The 23,416-nt window shown below is 46.2% G+C and overlaps 1 protein-coding gene across 1 annotated transcript in view; it reads left to right on the forward strand.

The window, feature by feature from the left end:
* The window catches only part of ADGRE1 (adhesion G protein-coupled receptor E1), a 49,546-nt gene that overhangs the window by 13,657 nt on the left and 12,473 nt on the right, over window positions 1-23,416 (forward strand). The window contains exons 4-17 of the mRNA XM_006764327.2: window positions 2,004-2,159; window positions 2,280-2,399; window positions 4,679-4,825; window positions 6,024-6,173; window positions 9,064-9,204; window positions 9,291-9,437; window positions 10,498-10,586; window positions 13,364-13,447; window positions 14,796-14,973; window positions 16,862-16,981; window positions 18,125-18,324; window positions 18,980-19,150; window positions 20,934-21,128; window positions 22,423-22,658. Coding sequence (XP_006764390.1) covers window positions 2,004-2,159; window positions 2,280-2,399; window positions 4,679-4,825; window positions 6,024-6,173; window positions 9,064-9,204; window positions 9,291-9,437; window positions 10,498-10,586; window positions 13,364-13,447; window positions 14,796-14,973; window positions 16,862-16,981; window positions 18,125-18,324; window positions 18,980-19,150; window positions 20,934-21,128; window positions 22,423-22,658 — 2,134 coding nt within the window. The remainder of the gene's footprint in view (window positions 1-2,003; window positions 2,160-2,279; window positions 2,400-4,678; window positions 4,826-6,023; window positions 6,174-9,063; window positions 9,205-9,290; window positions 9,438-10,497; window positions 10,587-13,363; window positions 13,448-14,795; window positions 14,974-16,861; window positions 16,982-18,124; window positions 18,325-18,979; window positions 19,151-20,933; window positions 21,129-22,422; window positions 22,659-23,416) is intronic.

Below are 23,416 nucleotides of genomic sequence, written 5' to 3' on the forward strand. Positions count from 1 at the left end.
CTGGTCATTAACATTGTCAATGATTAGAGATTAACATTATAATAAATAAAAATAAAGAACATGCTATTTATCAATATCCACTGATCTCATGTTGGGGACCCTTCTTCTGCCTCTCGATGTAGATAATAACATTTTCTAACACCTATTGAGTGCCAGGCCCTGTGAAAGGGCTTTAGGTGAATTTCCCCATGTAATCGAGTATAGCAGTGGGATGCGTCTCCATTGGAAAGATGAGGAAATTAAGGCTCCAAGAGCTGAAACGACTTGTGTAGCGTCATGCAGTTGAACTGAAATTCAAACCCAGGTCTTTCTGACTCTAGTGGCGGTCTCTTCACACATTACTTATTTGCCACACTCTAGTTGTGAGGTATTAAGGAAATGAATTTAATCTCTCCAAGCTTCAATGTTTCTATCTGTAAAATAGGTACTAGTATTTAAGAGCATTTACCTCCAAGGATAGTTGGGAAGAATAAATGCAATAATGTTTGCAGTGTGCTAGGCACATATACAATTCCAAGAGCTACTATTAACATAAATAATATAAACTCAAATAGTTCTCAGAATGAGCTAAGTTCTTTGTCTGCATTTCTTATATTTAGACCCCAATTCTCCTCTTGGCAATAAAGATCTGTCTGTGCCTTTGAATAGGATCAGGGGTCTGTAAACTTTTTCTGTCTGGGGCCAGATATTTTGGAGGTGGTAAGCCTTACAATCTCTGTCATGACTACTCAATGCTCCAGCTGTATTGCAAAAGCAGCCGTAGATGATACATAAATGAATGGATGTGACTGTGTGCTAATAAAACTTTGTTCACACAAAGTGGATGTGGTGGACTGAATTTGACCCGTGGGCTGTAGTTGGCTGAAAAAAATAAATCATTTCTATCATTATAGCTCCCAGGGAGCCCCAACCATCTTTCTTTGCGTTATAGTTCATGGGTTATTCAGTGAGCTCAGTAGTGCTGGTGGGCCCTGGTTTTTAAATTTGGGGTGAAATGAACATTCCTCATCTAGAAAGTGATGGATACTACAGCCAGGATTTTGTCCACTCTATGTCTGTGACCCCCAGTACAATGCATCAATAGATATTTGTCAAATGAAGGAACATGTTATTCTTTATGTCATCTCGAGATTTTATCATCCTGTTATTGACACTTAGGTTGTTCCTCAAGTTTTATAACTTCAAGCAAAGCTGAGATGAATATCCCTGTGATCTTATCTTGGCGGACAGTGGAGTTCCAGATTTCTCTTTAGGAGAGGTTCAATTTGCCAGGAGAGAGCTATAGGAGATTTGCCTCGAAGTTTTATTTACATGAAGGTACACAGCAAGTGTTTGTTCAGGGTGGCTTGATAGAGCAGGGCCACCCCATGGTACCACAATTGCACAATTCAATGGGTGCCTCAATGAGTAAGTTCCTAGAGGTGGTTTTGCAAGGTGTTCTCGACTGGGTAATAGACAACTGCAAACCTAGTGCCTAAAACAATAACAACCATTTATTTTGTTCATGAATGAATCCACAATTGGGGTTGAGTTTGGTGAGGACAGCTTGTCTCTGTGCCACAGTGTCAGTTGCGTTGGCTCATGTGGGAGTTAGAGGACCCACTTTGAAGAGGGCCCACTCACATGGCTGACAAGTTGGTGCTGGCTGTTGGCTGGCTGCTCCACCAGGCCTGTGGGCTGGAGGTCTTAGTTCTTCTCCACGCGGGCTGCTTTTTCATGACTCGTTGGGCTTCCTCACATTATGGCGGCTGAGCTCTAAGAATGCGTATCTCAAGAGAACAATGCATGCTTTTTTTATAACCTTGAGTGTCACTTCCTCCATAGTCGAAAGCATGCTCAGATTCAAGGGGAGGGAACATAGACCTGCTGCTTGATGAAAGGAGTACCAAATTCGCACTAAATGAAGGGCATAAGGAATGGAAGACTTTATAATCATCTTTGAAAATACAGTTTTTTTATACAGGATGAGGCAGATTTGTAACTCTGGCTCTTTCTCTGTCTAGATGTAGATGAATGTTCTTCAAGTCCCTCAAAATGTGGTTCTAACTCAGTCTGCAAAAACCTGCCGGGGAGGTACAAGTGCAGCTGCTTGCCTGGTTTCTCTTCTCCCACTGGGGATAACTGGAGCCTGGAAAAGCCCGGCCATTTCTCCTGCACAGGTAATGCTCCTGGGCTCTGCATGGGTCTTTGGCGGCTAGCTACCACTGAGTTGGGCACATGTGTATTTAACCTTGGACAGCCAGTCTTCTGTCTGCTCACTCTCCTCTGCTGCTCCGCAGACATCGATGAATGCCTCGACAGTGGAGTCTGCCCAGAGCGTTCTGAGTGTGCCAACTCTTTGGGAAGCTACAGTTGCCACTGCCAAGATGGATTCATCTTTAACAACTCTCTCTGTGAAGGTATGGAGGACCGGCTCTTCTTCACTTACCTACTTAACGAAGCATCACTTCATTTGATGATCCTATGAGATAGGGTTGCTGATCCTCATGGTAAGACTGAGGAAATGGAGGTTCAGGGAGATGAAGTCACTTGCTCAAGGACACACAGTCATTAAAGTGGAAGAACTGGGATTTGAACTCTTGTTGAGATCTTACGATGAATTAAGCAGTGGGGTAAGGAAGTACTTGAGAGTATGGGAAGCTCTCAAGTGCTCTTTCTCCCAGGGAACATTGGCCATGTCTAAAGACATTTTTTATGGCCACAACTGGTGGTGATGGTGGGATTGTGTGTGCTATTGTCATCTAGAGGGTAAGGCACACTACAAAGCACAGGACAGCTTCCCACAATCAAAAATCATCTGATGGTGGGCAATGGTGCACTGGCCACCATAATGAGAAATTAACTTCAGGCTGAAGAACAAAGCAGGCAACTCCATGGAGTATGACAGAATTTATTACAGGTTGCTTACTTATGGGAAGATTAGATCAGAACAGCCAGTCCGCACAGATTATTCCCCACTTCCAGACCCCTGTTACAGTGCTTTTGTATAGTATAACTCAGGCACTAATGATTGACAAGAGAAAGGGACAAAGAATGCAGTACAGCAATGCCAGGGGCCATACCTCCTTGTGGTCTTGTGACAGATGGCCAGTGTGATATTTGTCTTGGTTGCCATGGCATTCTGGCCATTACTAACAAAAATATTTGTGGCTACAGTTTAAGGAACAAAGATATTCATCAACTAGAAGGCTTTGATCTGCTTGCTAAGGACAGTGAGGTTAATCACAGCATGAAACTTAAAATGAAATGAGATCTGGACGCAAAAATGGAGCTGGTTTTGTTCACACGTACCTCCCTACAAGAATGATCCTGTCCCAAATGTCAGTGGTGCTAAGGCAGAGACACTCTGTTGTAGGGAGACCCAAACTTCAGAACTTTCTCCTAAAAGGTGTTTAAATTAAGACCTGAGAGTTTCCCTTGATCCTCTGTCTCCTTCCATACTGAATCAGTCATCAGTCTCAGGTGACTGACCTGGTAAATGGTTTGGAATCTCTCCATTCTTCCCCATCTTTGGTCCAAACACCATATGGTTTACAGCAGTCTCAGTCTTGCTCTTTGATTCTGTTCCCCACACTGCAGTCAGAATATTCTCACCAAGGGGCAGGGAGTCTGTATTCTCCATGTTCATTTGGAGAGAGTGACTGCATGGCATGCTCAAACCTCATTATATTCTCTTGCCTTGGAGCCAGAGATATTTGAAGTCAGTCCATTTGTAGCAGTTAGCTATTGCTGACTAACAGATGATGCTGAAAGTCAGTGGCTAAAAACCACCTCCATTTATTTAACTCTCAGTTCCATGTCTTGGCAATTGAGGTTGGGCTTTGCTGGCCAGTTCTTTGGGTCTCAACTGGAGTTGTTCGTGGGTCTGCGGTCAGCTGGGGGTCAGTTTTGCTGATCTTGGCTGGGCTGTCCACATATCTGGGGCCATCCATCTCTCTTCCACTTTGTCTTTTATTCTTCGTTAGGCTAGCCTAGGGTTTGTTCATATGACAGAAACCCCAAGAATGAGCAGAAACAACAACCCTCTATAGCAGTGGTTCTCAACCTTCTGGCCCTTTAAATATAGTTCCTCATGTTGTGACCCAACCATAAAATTATTTTCGTTGCTATTTCATAATTGTAATGTTGCTACTGTTATGAATCGTAATGTAAATATTTGATATGCAGGATGGTCTTAGGCGCCCCCTGTGAAAGGGTCGTTTGACTGCCAAAGGGGTCGCGACCCACAGGTTGAGAACCACGGCTCTAGAGGTATAAGTTTGGAACTGGCACCACATTGCTTTCGCTGCATTCTATTGGCCAATGCAAGTCACTGGGCCAGCTAGATCCAGGGGTGGGGGAACAACTCCACATCTTACAGAAAAAGGAGTGGCAGAGCCCACATCCCAGGGTGTAGGTGCAGGGAGCAGTGAAAGACCATGAACACCTCTGTAATCTATGATTGTTATGTTTTGAAACTATTTGCCACCCTTTTGTTTACATGCTGTTGGCCAACATTTATTCTCCCCAGGCGCATCTCACTGCTCTGGATGTGAGGAAGAAGGGGGAACATGGGTATTAGGGAGCAGCAGCACTGTGTGCCACCTGTTAGGAACATGTAGAGGGGGTCTCCTGCTTGCAATCTCCTGTCCTCAATTCCTCACTTGCCTTGATCTGGGTTTTCATTTCCACTCATTAGATGTGGATGAATGTGCCGATCCCAGAGCTTGCCCAGAGCATGCGACCTGCCACAACAGTTTTGGAAGCTACTCTTGTGTCTGCAACTCAGGATTTGAATCCAGCAGTGGAAACAGGAGTTTCCATGGCCCAGGAGGAATGTGTGAAGGTAGGTGGAGGGGTCTTTTGGTGATTCAGGTCCAAGCCTGTTTGCAAAGACAGCAGTGGTGGGGCAGGAATCAGGGTGGATCTCAGAGAGTTCAAAGCCCTCATCTACAAAGCCAATCATCATTCATTTTTTTCTTTCATTCACTTATGCACCCATTCAACAAATACTTCTGGAGCACCTACTTTATTTATGTGAGGCACTATTCTAGGGATGGTAGATACAATGGTGAAAAACACCGGCAAAAATATTTATTTTCCTGTAACTTATCATCTCATGTGGAGGGAGACAGGTAACAGAAATAAATGCACACATCTATTGTGTGTCTGGAATAGTTAAAGGAGATGAAGACAAATAAGGCAGGGAAGACAGATAGTGCTGGAGAAGGTTTCTAATTTTATTAGAGCAAAGACCACAATTAGAAGTGGGTATTTGAGAAAGATCTGAAGACACCGAGGGAGTGAGATATTGGGTGTCTGGGGAAGGGTGTTCCAGGAGGAGGGAACAGCAGGTACAAAGGCCTGGAGGCAGGCTCTCAGCCAAGGCCCTAAGCTCTTCTATATGTGACCTCCTTCGGTCTTCCCAAGTGATATTTTATACTCATTTTTGAGATGAGAAAACAGAGCCTCCATTGTGGTGGAGTCACTCTTCCAATGTCAAATAGGCAGGAGTTAGGAGGGTCAGCACCTGAACTGTGCCTAGGTTCACATCCAAGATGTCCTGCCCTCCAACCCTCCACTCTGATACATCTTAGTTGTTATTATTATTAATAATATAGTGATCCCTTAGAGAGGGGCTGGCATTCACCAGGGAAAGAAGGAGTGGATGAGTTTGAGTTCTGAGGGGACACAGGTGAGAGAGAAGAGTCTTCATGAACCTGCAGGTCATCAACGAATCTGGATCCCTCGTTATACAGGGAGTAGAAGCAGAAGATGAGGGAGGTGAGCTTAGCCGGGAGCAGGTTCTCAGGGTCTCCTTGGTTCTAAGGAGGAGTTGGGGTTTTACCCTGAACCATGGGAGCCTCTGGTTGTGTGGCTCATAGACATGCATTTGAATGCTTCCCTCCATGGCAATGAAAACGTGTGTAAGAAGGTGAGACAGGGCCAGGGAATCCCCTTGGCTCTGTCCCTGGTGGGCTGTGTACTGCTGTTATAGCCTCAGCTTCCTTCATCTTTATGACTTAGACCAATTTTCTGCTTAGATGTGGATGAATGTTCCAGAAATTCGACTCTTTGTGGTCCCAATACTGTCTGCACCAACATCCCAGGAGACTACAGTTGCTCCTGCCTGCCTGGGTTCATTTCGCCTGAGTTTTGGACCCCCAAGCAACCAGAGGCTTTCAAATGTACAGGTAATTCTCCCAGCCGTGAGGTGGACTTCTCAACGGTTGTCAAATGACCCTGAAACGCAATGGCATATAGCAACAACCCTTTGTTCTTGCTCGTGATGTTACAGGTTGGCCACATGGGTTTTCTGGGGTACCAGGATGGCTGGCAGATCTGGAATGGCCTCATTTGTGTGGCGGGTAGTTGGTGCTGGTCTCTGGCTGGGAGCTTAGTTGGGCCCCTAATTTTCATCGTGGGCCTTTCCACATGGCTGCTTAGGCTTCCTCATGGCATGGCAGCTGGTCTCCAAGAAGGAACATTCAAAGGGGCAGAAAGCAGAAATGCCAGTTCTCATAAGGCCTGGGCTCTGCAGTTGTCTAGCACTTTCTATTGGCCACAGTCGGGGCCAGCCTAGGTTCAGAGGAAAGAGAAATAAACACCCATCCCTCTGGGGGAACATTGGGAGGGAATACTTCAACTGCATACAGGAAGTGAAAGGGTTAATGGAGGCCATCCTCAGTGTATTGGCCACACTGCAGAACATATTTTATGTTCCTCATCCCCCAGGGGAAATCATGCTTCTTTTAATTAGTCTGTTTCTTCTTATTGATCTGCAGTAGATGCTGACATTTTTAGAAGCATATCAGTAGAGTGATAAAAATCGAAAGGAGCCATAGAGAGGGTAATACAGCTCTAATGGCTCCTGGGAGCCTATTCAGAATCCCGATCAAGGGCAAGAAAGCCAAACCATGGCCTTCCACCCCACTTTTCGTCACACTATCACCTCTTTCATTTGTCTTACCTACTCAGGTTTCACTTCACAGGAACAAAGGTTCTCTTGGCCCAAAAGTTTTGAAATTCATGCACGAGTCCAGCTCCACATACAAAACATAAATTCCCACACTGTCTCAACAAAAGGAATTTTAAAAATATGTTTTATTGATTTTTTACAGAGAGGAAGGGAAAGGGATGGAGAGTTAGAAACATTGATGAGAGAGAAACATCCATCAGCTGCCTCCTGCACACCTCCCACTGGGGATGTGCCCGCAACCCAGATACATGCCCTTGACCGGAATCGAACCCGGGACCCCTCAGTCCACAGGCGACATTCTATCCACTGAGCCAAACCAGTTAGGGCGCTCTCTGCTATTTTTGACAAGAGCTTGCCTAGTCAAGGCTTCAATGTGTCTGGAAATGGGAAGCTCACTCTTTGGTTAGAGATGTTTTCTGTAACACCAAGAGGAATACCACTTCCCCATGCTTTCCAGCTGTGGGCCACTTCCATGCCTTTGATGACTCCAAATTAGTCTACGTTTGTATCATAAGGACATCTTGTCCCGGTTCTCCACGGTAATGTCCAGTGCAGTGTGCCACATACCTGCTTAAGTGACTAGTGGATGCTGCTTGGTTTTTTTTTGTTTGTTTGTTTTTTGTTTTGTTGTTGTTAATCCTCACCTGGGATATTTTTCCATTGAATTTTAGAGAGAGTGGAAGGGAGGGGGAAAGAGAGAGAAAAACATCTATGTGAGTGAGACACATCAATTGGTTGCCTCCCACACACATCCAGACTGGGTACAGGGATTGAGCCTGCAACTGAGGCACATGCCTTTGACTGGAATAGAAACTTTGACCCTTCAGTCTGAGGGCTGATGCTCCAATCATGGAACCAAATCAGTTAGGGCAATTCTTCATGTTTTGTGATGACTCCTAATTCTTTTCTGTAGGGCATTCAATTCCATATATCTTCTGTGGTTCAGAAACCCTCAGTGGGAGAGGTAACCCTGTGTTGCCATGGTGACCTGACACCACTCTGTATTTGTTAGGATAGAGTTTCTCAACCTTTGCACTATTGACTTTTTGGGTTCAATAGTTCTTTGTGTGGGGGGCTGTCCTGTACATGGTAGGATATTTGGCTTCTACCTACTATATCCCAGTAGCACCCCCTCCCCCAGTCTTGACAATAAAACATGTCTCCAGACATTGCCCAGTGTTCCCTGGGGAGGCAAATTTCCCCCAGCTGAGAACCACTAGCTTAACACAGAAATTTTTTATGCTCATAACAATCCAATACGGATATACTGGGCCAATGGGCAGCCTTCCTCTACAAGGTGATAATAAGGGTCCAACCTCCTGACATGTCTTGGTTTTTCTATCCCTTAGGACCTTGGAATCCCTGGTCCCAGCCAGTGGTGGGGCAAGAGAGAGAGGGCACACCCACTTCTTGGTCATATTGGCCCAGAAGTGACAAATGTCATATCTTTTCACATTCCACAAGTGAAGACTGGTCACACTGACACCCAACCCAGGTTCAGCTGCCTACCACTGGAAAGCCAGTAATGAAGAGACAACGGTTGGTGAAAGGAAAGTAGTTTATTCAAGAGCTGGAAGCCCAAGAAGATGGTGCACTCAGGTTGCAAAGACCATCTTAACAATTGGACACAGGCAGTGGTTTTTGTAAGGAGAGAGGAGGAATTACAAAAACAAAACAAACAAACAAAAAACCAGAACAGAACAAAGAAATCGGAAGTAGGGGGTTCAGAGTTCTCCATTGACGGGACTACGTGCAAGTCAGCACAGTCTGTACAGATAACTGATCGAAGCTCAGCAAATCTCCCAGAACCGGAAGATCTGGAGGTTGGGGTTGGCTTCTTTTGAAGTTAGTTCCTAGAATTCTTAAGCAAACAGGCTGTTTAACTATTATATGTTAGTTGACAGGTCATCTTTTACAGAAACAATGTTAAAAGAATGTTGGGGTGGGTTACTACATGGTCCCACCCAGATGCCGAGGATTCTGGGAAATGTAGTCCCTGTTTGGGCTGCCATTAGTTCAATGACAACTCATGTTTCAGAATGGGAAGCATGACTTTTGTTGAATTGTTGGCCAACTCTGCTTCACGCCCTTTCTCCACTACACAGATATTGATGAGTGCCTGGATATGTGCCCTTTCAATGCAACATGCACCAATACCCTTGGGAGCTACTTTTGTACCTGTCACCCTGGCTTTGCACCAAGCAATGGACGGCTGAACTTCACAGAGCAAGAGGTGGAATGTGGAGGTAAATGGAGGGTTGCGTGGACATCCCTGGACAAAAATTAATCTCCTTGTTCCTTTGGTTGTTTGATATTCTCGAGTTCTTTGCAGATATTGATGAGTGTGTGCAAGATCCATCACCATGTGGCCCCAATTCTGTCTGCACCAATGCCCTGGGCTCCTACAGCTGTGGCTGCATTGTGGGCTTCCGCCCCAATCCGGAAGGCTCCTGGAAATATGGCAACTTCAGCTGCAAACGTAATCACCTCCTTGTGTGTCTTGGCAATGGAATCTGTGTCTTGCTCCCTCTGCCCAACCTCTGGATCCTTTTCTTGCTTTCACCTCATCCACATGTTCTCTCTTTATTCATTCATTCATTTACTACACATTCATTAATTCCCTCATTCAATACATTATTTTTGGAACATCTATTAATTAGTTAATGAATCAATCTGACCCGTACACTGAGAATTCAATCCTGGACACGGTGGACATGATACTTGCCCTCACGTAGCTTATAGTCTAGGGAAAAAAGCAGAGAGCACATAAATAATTATTTAATGGCCACGATGAATGTGACCATTGAAAAATCTTAGAACACTTTGGAATGATTAAGGGAATATTTAATAGGCTTGGGGAAAATAGCATTTCAGCTGAAGCTTGAAGGAAAAGTAGGAATTATCCAGATGAAGTGTGAAGATCACACTCAAAGGCCCCGAGGCTAACACAGAGAAAGGGCAAGAGAAATGATATTAGCTGCATCTGAGAAGGTGGGCGGAGGTCAGATACTGCAGGATATTGTGAGCCGTGCAAACAGTTTTGCAGTCTTCTTTGCCAAGAACAATGGGAAACCAGAAGAGGTTTAAAAATGTTAAATGATGGATTCTTTGGAATGTTAGAAATATAAGTAACTTATGTATATAAGTAAGCAATGAAGTACAGTAATAAAATGAATCTGTCTGAAGCCCTTGTCAACATAAGTAGAATATCATCAATGTCCTTGCTTCTTCCCCATTCCACATCCCTGTCTCTGCCCCAGAGGGAATCTCTTTGAACTTGGTGTTCATAATTACCCTACTTAAATAAAGATTTCTTCCCTTGTATATATTCCTAAACAATGCCTTGCTTAGATTTGTTGGTTTTGGAGGTTTATAAAACATCTCAGAGTCTCTGATATGGTGGTGCATAGTTTGCTTGTTTCCTCTGTTGTATAATATGGCAGTGGATGGACTTTCAGCAGGGCATGACGTAATCAGACTTGCTTCAGTATATCTTGCTGTGGTTAAGTCTGATTTGGTTGCTTTTGTTTCATTCCTAGGAGTTCCCTTCAAGTGTAAAGAAGATGTGATCCCCAACGATAAACAGGTCCTGCTATGCCAAGTGGGAGCAACAGTGGAGCCTGAGGATGTAAGTATTTTTGAAGGTGTTTTTTATTTTTGTTTGTTTTTTTAAGATTTTTTAATTGATTCTTAGAAAGAGAGGAAGGGAGAGGGAGAGGGAGACAAGCATGGATATGAAGCATAACACTGATCAGGTGCCTTCTGCACGCCCACTGGGCATCGAGCCCACAACCTGGGCATGTGCCTTGACCGAGAATCAAGCTGGCAACCTTTTGGTGCCTGGGATGAAGTCCAATCAACCGAGTTTTCCTGGGAGTCAATTAAGTAGGATATTGTTTACACCTTTAACAAAGATAAAAAGAGCAGAGCAGTGCCCCAAAACAGACAGCAGTTTCTTTCTTTCTTTATGACAGTCTGAGTGAAAGCTGCTGAGAGCTGATATGGCTCCATAACGGTCTGCCATCATTAATACAAGACTCCCTCGCTGTGGTCCAAGATGGCTGCTGCAGCCCCTGCCATCACGTCTGCATTCCAGCTGGTGGGCAGGGGAGAACAGAAAGTGAAAGGCACTATCCTTCCCTTTAAGACTATGATGCAGTATCACCTCTGCTTGTACCTCATTGGCCAGACATTAGTCACTTGATCACAGAGCCAAAAGGAAAGTCTAGGAGGGAGGGCACTTGCTTATTTAAAACTTGGGAATTCTTTTATTAAAAGAAGAAAAGATGTTGGGGTCTCACGACCAGTAAAGGTGTTGGAGCTGCATGTGTGTGACAGAAGATGAGTGTAACACAGCCCCCAGGCCAGCCAAAGAGGAATGTGGACGTCCTGGCTCTCTAATGAAGTCACTGTCATTGTAGTGGGTCAAGCCTTCATAAGCATTTTCAGGGATTGAGGTCACTACCTTAAATCCGAGCTTGGACATTAATTTAGGATTCCCATTCACTTTGGACCACCGTTTTTTGTTGTTGTTGTTGTTGTTGTTTTTAATTGTGGTAAAAACACACATAAGATTCAACATTTAAACCATTTTAAAGTGTACAATTGTTAGGCAAAACGAATCCCGGCACTTAACATGACAGTTGATATCTAATGAAACAAGCTGACCACCAGTTCATCCTGGAATGTTCTTGCATAGAGAAGAGAGCCCATTAAGTTGTTTTCTGCTTTGGATTCAATGGCCTTAACCAGCACAAACCACTGGCTAGAAGCCACTATTGTTCTTGGAGGCTGATGTATCAAACTCCATCCCCTCTCTGTGCTGTGATCAGCCAGCTTGCTGTCGCCCACAGGTGTTGCTTCTGTCCATAGTTCCCCTGGTAAACTCCTGACGTCATGCTGGAGTTGTCAGCCTCTTGGCCCCAGGAAAATTTCCCAAGAAATGGCGAGCCAGCCAGGAGACCGGGGCCATGGGAAAGGGGAAAGCAGCTTCCTGGGGGCCATCCTGGGTTGGCCCTTGGCCTCTGTGTGGGGAGGGGTGGCTCCCGTGCTGGGTGCTTGTGGCCACCTTGTGAGTACGGGGACCCCTGCAGACGCTGGCTGGGCTGGAGCCCTGGCTTGCTGAGCGTTGTCTGGCCCCTTGTGTAAGAAAAGCCCTTACCACAATGGGCCAGAAAATGCTTCACAATCAGAGAACACTCACTAGTTGAACTGCTAGATATTGTGGCTAAATTTCAACAAAAGTCACGAGAAAGCCTTTCAATTTGGATGGTGAGGTTTTGGGTCACGGGCTGATGGGCTTTCTCTCTCCTGGACTGAAGGAGAAAAAATGAGTAGATATCACCAGTCCCTGGCACTAAGGCCTAATCTTCAGGCTCAGGCCCAGGGAGATCATTCTTTAATGGGTTGGATACCAGTGGGATGCAGAGGCCCGAGCCAAGTGAGGGAGACCTACCGGGACAAGCCAATCCTTGGAAATCCACTGAGGAGCCTCAAGGTTTGTTGCAGAAAGTGAGAATGAGCCAGGCTCTCGGTGGCCAGGTGTTTGAGGGCCCCACAGAGCTGTATTCACTGCTAGTAGGAACAATCACCCTTTGCAAGCAGCCCCCAAAGGATGGTCCTTTATTTTCCCTTTTTAGTCTGGTAATTGGGCAAGGTGACCGATGTGGGGAATTCATGGCAAAGTTTGTTGAAACTGAACAGGGCCAAGATCAAGTCTGCCCTGTAACTCAAAAGGAGACTCAAGGGCGTCTGCACCCCAAAGAGTAAATCTAAGTATAAGGGGCCCATCTGTGTCCCAGGTAAACAGGTGTCATGATTTAGTAACAAGGGAACAAGACAGACGGCCTGATGCAGTTCTGGTGAAACCAGGGAAAAGGCTATGCCAAAACCAGCAGTTCCCACCTCTCCCTTTGTCCCTTCCTCCACCCTAACCTCAGCCCTAACACTAACCTACTTTCTATGTCCATCGATGTGCCTGTGCTGGACATGTCACATACATGGAATCACACACTGTATGGCCTTTTGGGCCTGGCTTCTCTCTCTGAGCATCATGTGTTCAAGGTCCATCCATGTTGTAGCGAGTGTCAGAGCTCCACTCCTTTTTATGGCTGAGTGATATTCCATTTAGCCACTGATTTTTTTCACACATCTCCCCATATTTTCACCCCACTATATAGTTCTGCTTTCATGTGTGTCTGATGTTTTATTCATGGAAGAGAAAAGTGCTGTGGCTCCAGTTCGGATCATATGGTGAGTTTGTATTTCCCTGAGGATTCTAGAGACTCATGACGCCTCAGGGACCGAGGGCCACCCCATGCAGTGGACGTGGTGGCCCAGTCTGTACCTTGAATGCGTGGGGGAAGGACAGATCAGTGCTCACAAATGCTCTTCCCTTTTGCACAGGTTTCATTTTGTGCACTCATGAATGCCACCTTCAGCGTTCTGGATGAGAACTGTGCAAATAAAACCACTGCCGTTTCTCTGAAGGTAATGACGCCTTTGTCGTTGTGTTTCATGGTTTGAATCTCTCCGGGGTGCAGAAAGTCCTCTTTATAATTGAGCTGTGAGTTCACATTTAATTTATGAAAGTTGTGAGGCTTGAAAAGTTAACATAGCGTGAAAAACAGAACAAAGAAATAAAAGTTAACATACAGCAGAATTGCCCTTTTCTGGACAATTTTACATGTTTGATCATTAACTGAGTAGATGGGTGTAGGTACCACTACAATCAGAACACAGAACACTTCTAATCCCCCACCCCCTACCCCTACCCTCAGCCCCAGACTTCCTTGGGCTTCCCCTTTATAATCTCATTCTCTGTCCACCACTGGGCTCAAAAAAATCCCTGATCTGTTCTGTCATTATAGTTTTATCTTTTTAAAACATCATGTAAATGGGGTCACACATAGGAGCCCTTTGCGTCTGGCTTTTTTCACTTAGCACAGTACCTTTGAGAGTTGTTAATGTTGTGTTTATCGATAGCTCCATGCCCTTTTGGGGGGAACTATTAGTGACATTTAGCACATTCACATGGTTGAGCAAACATCACCACTATAGTTCTACTATAGTTCTAGAACATCTAGAACATCCTTACCATCCAAAAGGAAACTGCATAAGCATCTCTCCTCATTCCACCCTGCCCCCCCAACCGAGCAACCACTCATCTACTTCCTGTCCCTGTGGATGTGCCTGCTCTGGACATGTCACATAAATGGAAGCACACATTGTGTGGCCTTTTGTGTCTGGCTTCTCTCACTGAGCATCCTGTGTTCAAGATCCATCCATGCTGCAATGAGTGCCAGTGCCTCACTCTTTTTCATGGCTGAATAATATTCCCCTGAATGGCTGGGCCATAGCTTGTTTATCCACTCATCTATTTTTTTAAAAAAAATAGGGGATTGGATTACTCTTTAAAAATTATTTTATTTTTGTTAATCCTCACATGAGGATATTTTCCCATTGATTTTTAGAGAGAATGAAAGAGAGGGGGAGAGACAGAGAAAAAGAAACATCAATGTCAGAGAGAAACATACACGTGTGAGAGACACATCAATGGTTGCTTCCCACTTGCCCCAACTGGGCCGGGGATCAAGCCTGTAACTGAGGTATGTGCCCTTGACTGGAATTGAACCTGGGACCCTTTAGTCCACCAGCCAATGCTCTAACCACTGAACAAAACAGGCTAGGGCTAGAAAACACTCTCTTGATGAGAGAGGGATGTTGCTATTTCATGGATGAGAGAGAGAAGAGACACACAGAAAAACAGAGAGACTGAGAGACAGACAGAGAAGGGGAGAGGACAAGAAAAAGCAAGCAAACACCCCTTTCTTTGCAGAGTACGGCTGAGAGCTTTGCCTCTGTGCTCGAACAAACATCCACGTGGTCCAACTTCACCAAAGATCAGACATCCACGCTGGCCACTGTCTTACTGGAGAGTGTGGAAAGCACCGCTTTGGCAGCTTTTCTGAAACCCTCAACGAACAGCAGTCAGACTGTTCGGACGGAGCGCTTGGGTAGGACATATCCTTCATGGCAAGGTCACACCTGGTGCTGGTTTTGAGGAGCGACTTCGGCGATGTGATTCTCCATATGCCATGTTCCCAACTGTCTCAAACCTGTGAACTCATAGCAAAGCAGCTCTAATCATAGTATCAACACTTCTCATAGACTGAGTGCTGGGCGCTGTGTGTGTGTTGCCCGGCACTGCGTCTGGAGTGTGTCATTAATTCACTCAATAAGCACTTGCAAAGTGCCTGCTCTATGCCAGGTGTTAAGGGAGGATAGTCACTTGCTGTGTTCAAATTGGTAGGACGGTCCTTCCTGGCTTGGACGTAGGTGGGATTTTGTGACTAGTCCTGATCAATGGATTGTGAATGGAATAGTTGCCAGTGTGAGACCTTCCAGAGCTTTCTTTCCCTCTGCCCTACCGACAGGTCATGTTTCAGATCACAGTTTGTCCATCTGTGCAGGTCTCAGTGTAAGGACAAAACAGAGCACCATCCCAAGTCAACGCACTGATGGGAAATTATTGTTATTTTTAATCCACTAAGATTTGGGGTTGTTTGTTACTGAGGCCTAACTGATCCTCTCCTGACTGATACACCCTGAACATATGTGATCTGTGACCCCTTGGGAATCCTGAGTGCTGTAGACCTTTTATGGCAGTACCCCACTCATGGTACTTGTTCTAGGGTCAGTCACACAACCTTCTGATTTTCTATCCTGATAGGTGCCTGGGAGGTCAAGATGTGGAAATAGAGTATTTGGTGGACTGCTACCAGTAGTGAATAAGACTGGCCTCATGAATCTTATATTTTAGTGAGTTGAGTCAGAGAAACAGACATCTGTATACCAGATAGAACTAGTGCTATAGAGAAAAAATGCACCAGGATAAGGAGGCTAGAGAGGGTCAGGATAAGGGTGAGTGTTGCTGTCTTACAGAGTGTGGTTAGGGGAAGTCTCACTGGGGTGGGGACCTGAGGGAAGGGAGCCACGTAAATATGGGGCATCCTAAAAATGTATGCACACTTTAACTGCCGGTGCTCAGTTTTTGAAAACGAAATACATTTTAATCAACACTGCCTTTATAATTATTCAAAGTGTGTGTATACATTTTTGGGGACACCCTATATTTGGAGAGAGAGCAAATGTGGGACTACTTGGCGAGTTCAGGGAGCGCTAAGAAGGCCAGCATGGCTGATGTGGAGGAGAGGACGGTAAAAGCTGCAGGAGAAGGAGTCAGAAAAGGGAGAGGCAGGTTTTGTAGATAAATGTAGGGACACAGGATTTTATTTGAAGTAAGCTGGGGGCGGGGAGAGGCAGAATTGGAGAGTCTGGGAACAGGCATGGCATTGCTTATATTTTTAAAGGGTTCCTCTGGTTCCATTACGTATTGTGTTTTCATGAAGAGTCCTATGGCCATGGTCCAGGTGAGAAACCTGAGGTTCAGAGAGGTTAAGACCTTGCTCAGGTTTACACGGCTGGTGAGCAGCAGAGCGGGGCCTCCCAGTTCACGTCATCTGACTGCAGAACCTGAGCCCTTGTCCGCAGGCTGGGCTTATCCCAGTCCCATCCTGTTCTCTTTGGCTTTGGGAAACCCGTCTAAATTTGGAGTAGCAGCAGTGTCTCAACACTGTAGTCTTCTTCACTGTTGACTTCAGCCTGTCTTTCCCCGATGCATCCCCTACGATGTGAGAGCTTGCTCCTAGAGCTGACTGGGCTCCTCACGGTTGCTGCTCCCACACACCTGTTGTTCATGAAGGGGCTGTAGTGCGTGCCCAGGACCACCTGGCCTTTCTGTTCTTTCCTTGGCTTGCAACCAGGGATGCGAACCTGTGTCTGAAACCCAACTCCACCCACTTTCTGGGTGATGTCATGCAAAGCTTCCCTTTCTCTTTTTAGATATTGAGAGCAAAGTTATCAAGGAAGAATGCTCTGAGGAGAATGTGACCTTCAACTTGAAAGCCAAAGGGGATGAGATGAAGATCGGCTGTTCCACAATCGAAGAATCTGAATCTACAGGTACAGACCTGCTCGTGAGAGTCAAGGAGGGTGTTTGAGTGGTTCAATCAGCAAATATGGATCACCTCCTATGTGCCAAGACCTGTGCCAGGCAGTGAGGGACTCCTGATGGTGGAGGTAGAAACAGTCTGTGGCCTCAGGGACCTTTCCATCTGCTAGGGAGATCAGACATTAAATAGATACTCTCACGAGACTGCAGTATCGAGAGCTTCCCTCTCCAGTGCAGCAGCTACTGGCCACATCTGGTCACTGAGCACTTGAAAAGTGGCAAAGCTGTAAATGTAAAATAAATGCCAATTCCAAAAGCGTGGTGAAAAAAAGAAAGAAAAGGATGTGAAAGATCTCATTAATAGTTGTTTATACTGATTGCATGTCAAAATGTTGTTTGGCATGTGCGTTAAAAATTATTATAATTCATTTTGCTTGTTTTTTCCCTTTCCTAAAATGTCACCACTAGAAAATTTAAAATCACACATGTGGCTCCTACTGTACTTCCAGGGACAGTGCCAATTTGTATCGGTGTTGGCAAGCTTTCCTTGTAGAGGGCTGGTTGGTAATTGTTCTAGGGGTTGAGGGCACTACAATCTCTGTCCCAATTACTCATCTCTGCCGCCATAGTGCAAAGGCATCCATAGACAATACGTAAATAAAAGCATGTGGCTCTGTTGCAATACAACTTTTATTTAGGAAAAACAAAGCCCAAGCAATGGCTCGATAGGCTTGTTGGCCATTGTCAGCCACCCCCTGATCTACTAGTATTGCTCTCTGAAGGGCATAGGGGCAGCCTAGGACACATCCCTGGAGACCATCAACATTGAGACCACCCAAGAGACTGAAAGAGAATAACCAAAAACGTGGGAGGGGACGTTAGTTCCCACCGCTGAGTCAAACCGTCTCCTAAAAGTACAAATTCAAATTTATTTTGTGAAGGTTGCCCAGATTTCTCCAGGTGATAGGTCCTCGGGATTTTCTTTTTATGGTTCTGCTGAGAATCACCTGGGAATCCACTGGTGTGTCAATCCTCAGAGCAGGCCAGTGACGATGTACAGGGTACTAAAGCATACATGTGTCGGGCCATCTGTGATACCTACTGAGCAAACGATTCCTTTTTATTTTATTTTTTTGCCCTTGGGGAACTTGCAGGAACCACTGGGGTGGCTTTTGTCTCCTTTGCGGGTATGGAGTCTGTGCTCGATGAGAGCTTCTTCCAAGACCCTCAGACCCCCTTGACCAACTCCAAGAGGAAGCTGAAGATGAATTCTCGCATCATTGGGGGCATCATGACGGGAGAGAAGAAAGATGGGTTCTCTGACCCAGTCATCTACACCCTGGAGAACATCGAGGTTTGTGAAGAGGTCCTCACTGGGTCCCCACCTACCCATTGACAGGCTTGACTCTCATTTCTCATAGGAACCCAATGACTAGCAATGCCAGCCCATTCTCGAAGAATGAGCCCTTCTACTTCTTTTTGTTTCTAAATCTTCACCTGAGGATTTTAGAGAAAGAGGAAGGGGGAGAAAGAGAGAGAGAGAGATCAAGGTGAGAGAGGAATATCAATCAGTTGCCTCCCATAACATGCCCCGACCAGGGATCAAACCCAAAACCTAGGTATGTGCCTCAACCAGGAATCGAACCCGAAACCTTTTAGTGTGCAGTATGATGCTCCAATCAACCGAGCTGCAGGCCAGGGCAGAGCTCTTCTCTTTCTATGAGGTGTTCTTCCTTTCCTCAATGAGTAACATTTAGTTCAGATGATGTAACATTGACGCAAGAACATACACGTGGACTTTATTTACATTAGCTATGACCAAGCCGGAGGAAGAGATAGGTCTGGCATCCAAGACATTGCTTTTCGTCACTGCACTTTGAAATATCAGCATTTTCCCCCGTTCCCTACAGAACATCCCTGCATCTTCTTGTCCCAAATGACTCTTAAGTGATCACATTGAGTCCATTCAAGAGGGGCTCTCAGGTGACCAAGAGCCTTTGCATTTTCAGCCAAAGCAGAAGTTTGAGAGGCCCATCTGTGTTTCCTGGAGCACAGACGTGGGGAGCGGTAGGTGGACACCATCTGGCTGTGTGGTCCTTGAAGCTTCAGAGCTGTACACCGTCTGCAGCTGTAATCGACTGGCGAACCTGGCCATCATCATGGCTTCTGGGGAGCTCACGGTCAGTGCTGACCCTCGGTGCTCTGGTTCCCCACTCATGATTGGGAAACATTGACTAAGCATCTGTGTGTGCCCCTCATGGTGTGTGTTATGTGAGTGAGTCATGGGGACAGAGGGAATTCGTGGTCTGCTTGGGAAGCCATGACATTCATATATCAAATGAGAAATGACCCTAAATAGGTGCAGGCACAATACCAATCACAGATTCCATTTAATGAGCACCTATTATGTACTGGACCCTTTGTTTTAACTTGTTAGCTTTAGACCCATTTTATAGGATGGGAGACTGAGGCTCAGTAGTCTGCCTAGTCATGAAGCTTGTCATTGGTAGAGGTGGGATTTGAACTCAGGACAATTTGGATCCAGAGGTCTCTTTCTACTAAATTATTCAAATGGTGCAAGAGGCGGTGGGAATTCAGATGTATCAGTGAGAGCTGGTGATCGATCAGGAAGGAAATAGAGTATGAAATGAGACTTGGTGAGCGGGTAGATTTGAGACAGCAGAAAGAGAACCTCCTTAGTGCAGTGGTGAGTATCCTCGCCTCTCATGCCAGATCTGAGGTTCAATTTTCTGCCAGGAGGGCCTTGAATGCTATTTAGAGAAATACAATGCATAGGATTTAGGAGAATCAGATCCCAAGCAAGACAGACCTAGTTTTAAGTCCTGTCTGTATCACGTCCTGGCTGTGTTTCCTTGGGCAAATCACTTAGCCTCTCTGAGCCTGAACCCAGTTCTTTCATCTCAAAATTGAGAATAAGAAAAAAATGATGACAGCTAACACTTCCACAGCACATCATATGCTGTGGCACAGTTGTAAGTAATTCCAGTATTTTCATTGAATGCTCCTAAAATCTTAAAGCAATCCCATAAGGTAGTTACTATTAGCATCCCCTTTTGAACAGATGAAGAAACTAAGGCATGGAGCAATTAAGTGTCCTGTTCAAGCTCATACAACTAGAAACCAGCAGAATTGTGGACTGTTTTTTTAGCTACTGGGTTACCATGTTGTCAAGAGGAGCTCATGAGGTGGTGCCTGGCACAGCATTACACACCTTTGATACACAGAGGACACTCAAATAAGTTTAAAATTAGTCTAAAATGGTTGATGAATAATGGTTAATGGGAAGGACGCAGCTTGTCATTTCCACTCCCGGAAGCTGGCATCTCTGAACATGTATGCATCAGTCCTGGTTCAGTGCAGGAAGTAGGAACCCCTCTAGGTATTTCAAGCAGCAGGGGATTGAACACAGGGACCTGGGTGCTCCCGGGAAGGGATGGAGCAGTTGAAGTCAGGGAGCTGCCACTTGGATTTTGGCTTTAGGATCACCCCTCTGCCGCTGCAATCAGAAGATAAAAATGACTGCTGTCAGGCTTCTCCCCATCCATTGGAATTAAAAACTGGACAGTTGGAATGTGGTGTCCAGCCACAGCTCACTCCTGACTGCAGAAAGCTGGTATCTGTCTTCGCAGACTTCCATGCAGGCATCGCATGGGAGAACCTGAGTGACATCCAGGACCTTAGCCCCAAGAGATTCTGGGAAGTGTAGTTTGTAGACAACCTGCCCTAGTAATATGTGGGTGGGGTATGGGACAGGGTGGGAATGGGTGCTGACGGATGCTTATAGATGCCAAAGAATGACGATGGACAATAGCTAGTTTACTCTGATGTCAGAGGAAGAGAAGTTCCCCAAGCTCTTTCTGCCCAAGTCAGGAGTCTGTATCATTCCTTTTCCTGCCCAGGAGAATGTTTCTCTGTCTGAGTGGAGTATCTTTTTCCTGACAGATGGATTTCTCCTTGTACGTCATTAGCCACGTGGGCATGATCATCTCCCTGGTGTGTCTCCTCTTGGCCATCGCCACTTTCCTGCTGTGTCGTGCCATCCGCAACCGCAACACCTACCTCCACCTGCACCTCTGCGTGTGCCTCTTCTTGGCCAAGTTTCTCTTCCTCACCGGTGTAGACAAGACCGACAACCAGGTCTCACATCCCTCAGGCTATGGCCCCATCCAGCCCCATGATCTCCACATCTGCCTCTGCTCATCCCTACCCAACTCCCTCTGTAGTAGTTCCCGCCTCACGACCTTTGCACATGCTATGCCCTCTTCATAGTACTCATCCTCCAGTACCTCATCTGGTTGACTCCTTATAATTGGTCTCAGTTTAAAATCATCCCCCTGATCATATTATATATTGTGGCGGACGGTCCCTCCTCTTACTCTTTAAACCATGGGTTCTCGCCTGGGCTGATTCTGCCCCCTTGGAGGACACTTAGCACTATCTGGAGACATTATTGACTGTCACCACTGGGAGAGGGTACCACTGGCATCTCGTGGGCAGAGGCCAGGGATGCTGCCACACACAGGACAGCCCCCCCCCAAGACAGAAAATAACCTGGCAACAGCATTACAGCTGTCAATACAGCAACAGCTGGGAAACTCAGCTTACCACTCCATGTTGCATTCCTTCCCAGCTCTTACTTGAAACCATTATTTATCATTTTATTGTGTATCTACTTTTGCCAGTAGACTGTGTGCCCTGTGAGAGCAAGAACTGGGGCCCGTTGATCCCCAGAACTGTGCCCGAAATACAGGAGGCTCTCAGGGTTTTCCCCGAAGCAGCACTATGGACCATTCCTTGTGCAGAGCCACTCCTCTCCCTGCGGGATGCTTGGCTGCCCAGTCCCTTTGGGAACTAAATGCTGGTAGTTGCACCCCACTCCCACCATGAGGCCAGCATTGGGCAAGCTTCTATAGACCCAGATAGGATCCAGTCGGCTTTACGGATCCTACGATTTCTGCTGCAACTACTCAAATCTGCTGTTTTGGTCTGAAAACAGCCACAGAGGATACATCCATGGGTGTGGCTGTGTGCCCATGAAACGTTATTTATAAAACAGGCAGCCAGTCCAGTGGCTACAGTTCGTGAACCTCCCCTCCCCACCCCCATATCTTCAGTCATCTCCTAAAGTAGGGTGAACATCTACCCGTTTTTACCCCCAAATGCTCCCAGGGTTAGCATCGACAGTCCAATGTCCTTGGAAAACTCAGTCCCAGGCAAACCAGGACGAGTGGTCACCCTACCTCAGGGAGGGCGCAGCCCCTGATGGAGACTCTCTCATAAATATTTGTGAAATGAATGAATGAATGAATGAATCAGGGAATGGGCTGTGTTTGGGGAATGCCCGCAAAGTAGTCCCTCTCCTGCCCTCATCCTCTGAACCTGGCCCTTGGGAGAGGCAGGGAGTCCTGAGAGCACACGCTTCTCCTTTCAGATAGGCTGTGCCATCATCGCGGGCTTGCTGCACTACCTCTTCCTCGCCTGCTTCTTCTGGATGCTGGTGGAGGCCGTGATGCTCTTCCTCATGGTCAGGAACCTCAAGGTGGTGAATTACTTCAACTCCCGCAACGTCAAGATGCAGTATCTCTGTGCCTTTGGCTACGGGCTCCCAGGGCTGGTGGTGGTTGTCTCGGCCAGCGTGCAGCCGCAGGGCTACGGGATGCATAATCGGTAAGTGGCATCCCCCCGTCCCTGAAGGCCCTGCTGCCAGGGTTCATGGTGATAATGACATGAACCACAAGAAGAGCAAGGACATGATAGGAGCGTGGCTACCGTTCAGTGAGTTTTTTGTACACCGGTGCTCTCGGGCTGCCGTGCACAGCAGCACAGGTTGCGCAGGCATGAATCCAGGAGCTCCTGGTAGCGCTGGAGTCTAGGTAAAAGGCGGTGATGTAAACAGTGGACTTGACTGTACAGTTTTGTTTTAATTCTAACCTGAGGATAGTTTTTTAAATTGATTTTAGAGAGAGAGAAAGAGGGCGGGAGGGGGGGGAGAGCACATTGATGTGAGAGAGAGAGAGCAATCAATTGCCTCCCATACACGCCCCGACCAGGGATCGAACCCACAAGCTAGGGATGTGCCCTGACCTGGGATCGAACCTGCAGCCTTTTGGTGTATGGGATGATGCTCCAACCAACGGAGCCACCGATCAGGGCGTGGTTGTGCAGTTTTAAAATCATGGACTCTGGAGCCAACCTTCTTGGGTTTGAGTTTTGGCTCCACTACCTCCTACCTGTGCCTCCATGTCCTCACCTGTACAGTGGGGGCGAATAGCAGTGCTGACATCATGGTGCTGCTGTGAAGGTTAAACGAGTTATTATCTGCAAAACACCTAAAACAGGGTCTGGCACAGAGTCAAGCATTATTCATGTCGCAGTTAGCATCACTGTTACGATGTTGTCTGTTTTAAGTGAGGTGTGTTTACCAC

The sequence above is a fragment of the Myotis davidii genome, unplaced genomic scaffold (genome assembly GCF_000327345.1).
Source record: "Myotis davidii unplaced genomic scaffold, ASM32734v1 scaffold921, whole genome shotgun sequence".
In the NCBI taxonomy this organism is placed as follows: domain Eukaryota; kingdom Metazoa; phylum Chordata; class Mammalia; order Chiroptera; family Vespertilionidae; genus Myotis; species Myotis davidii.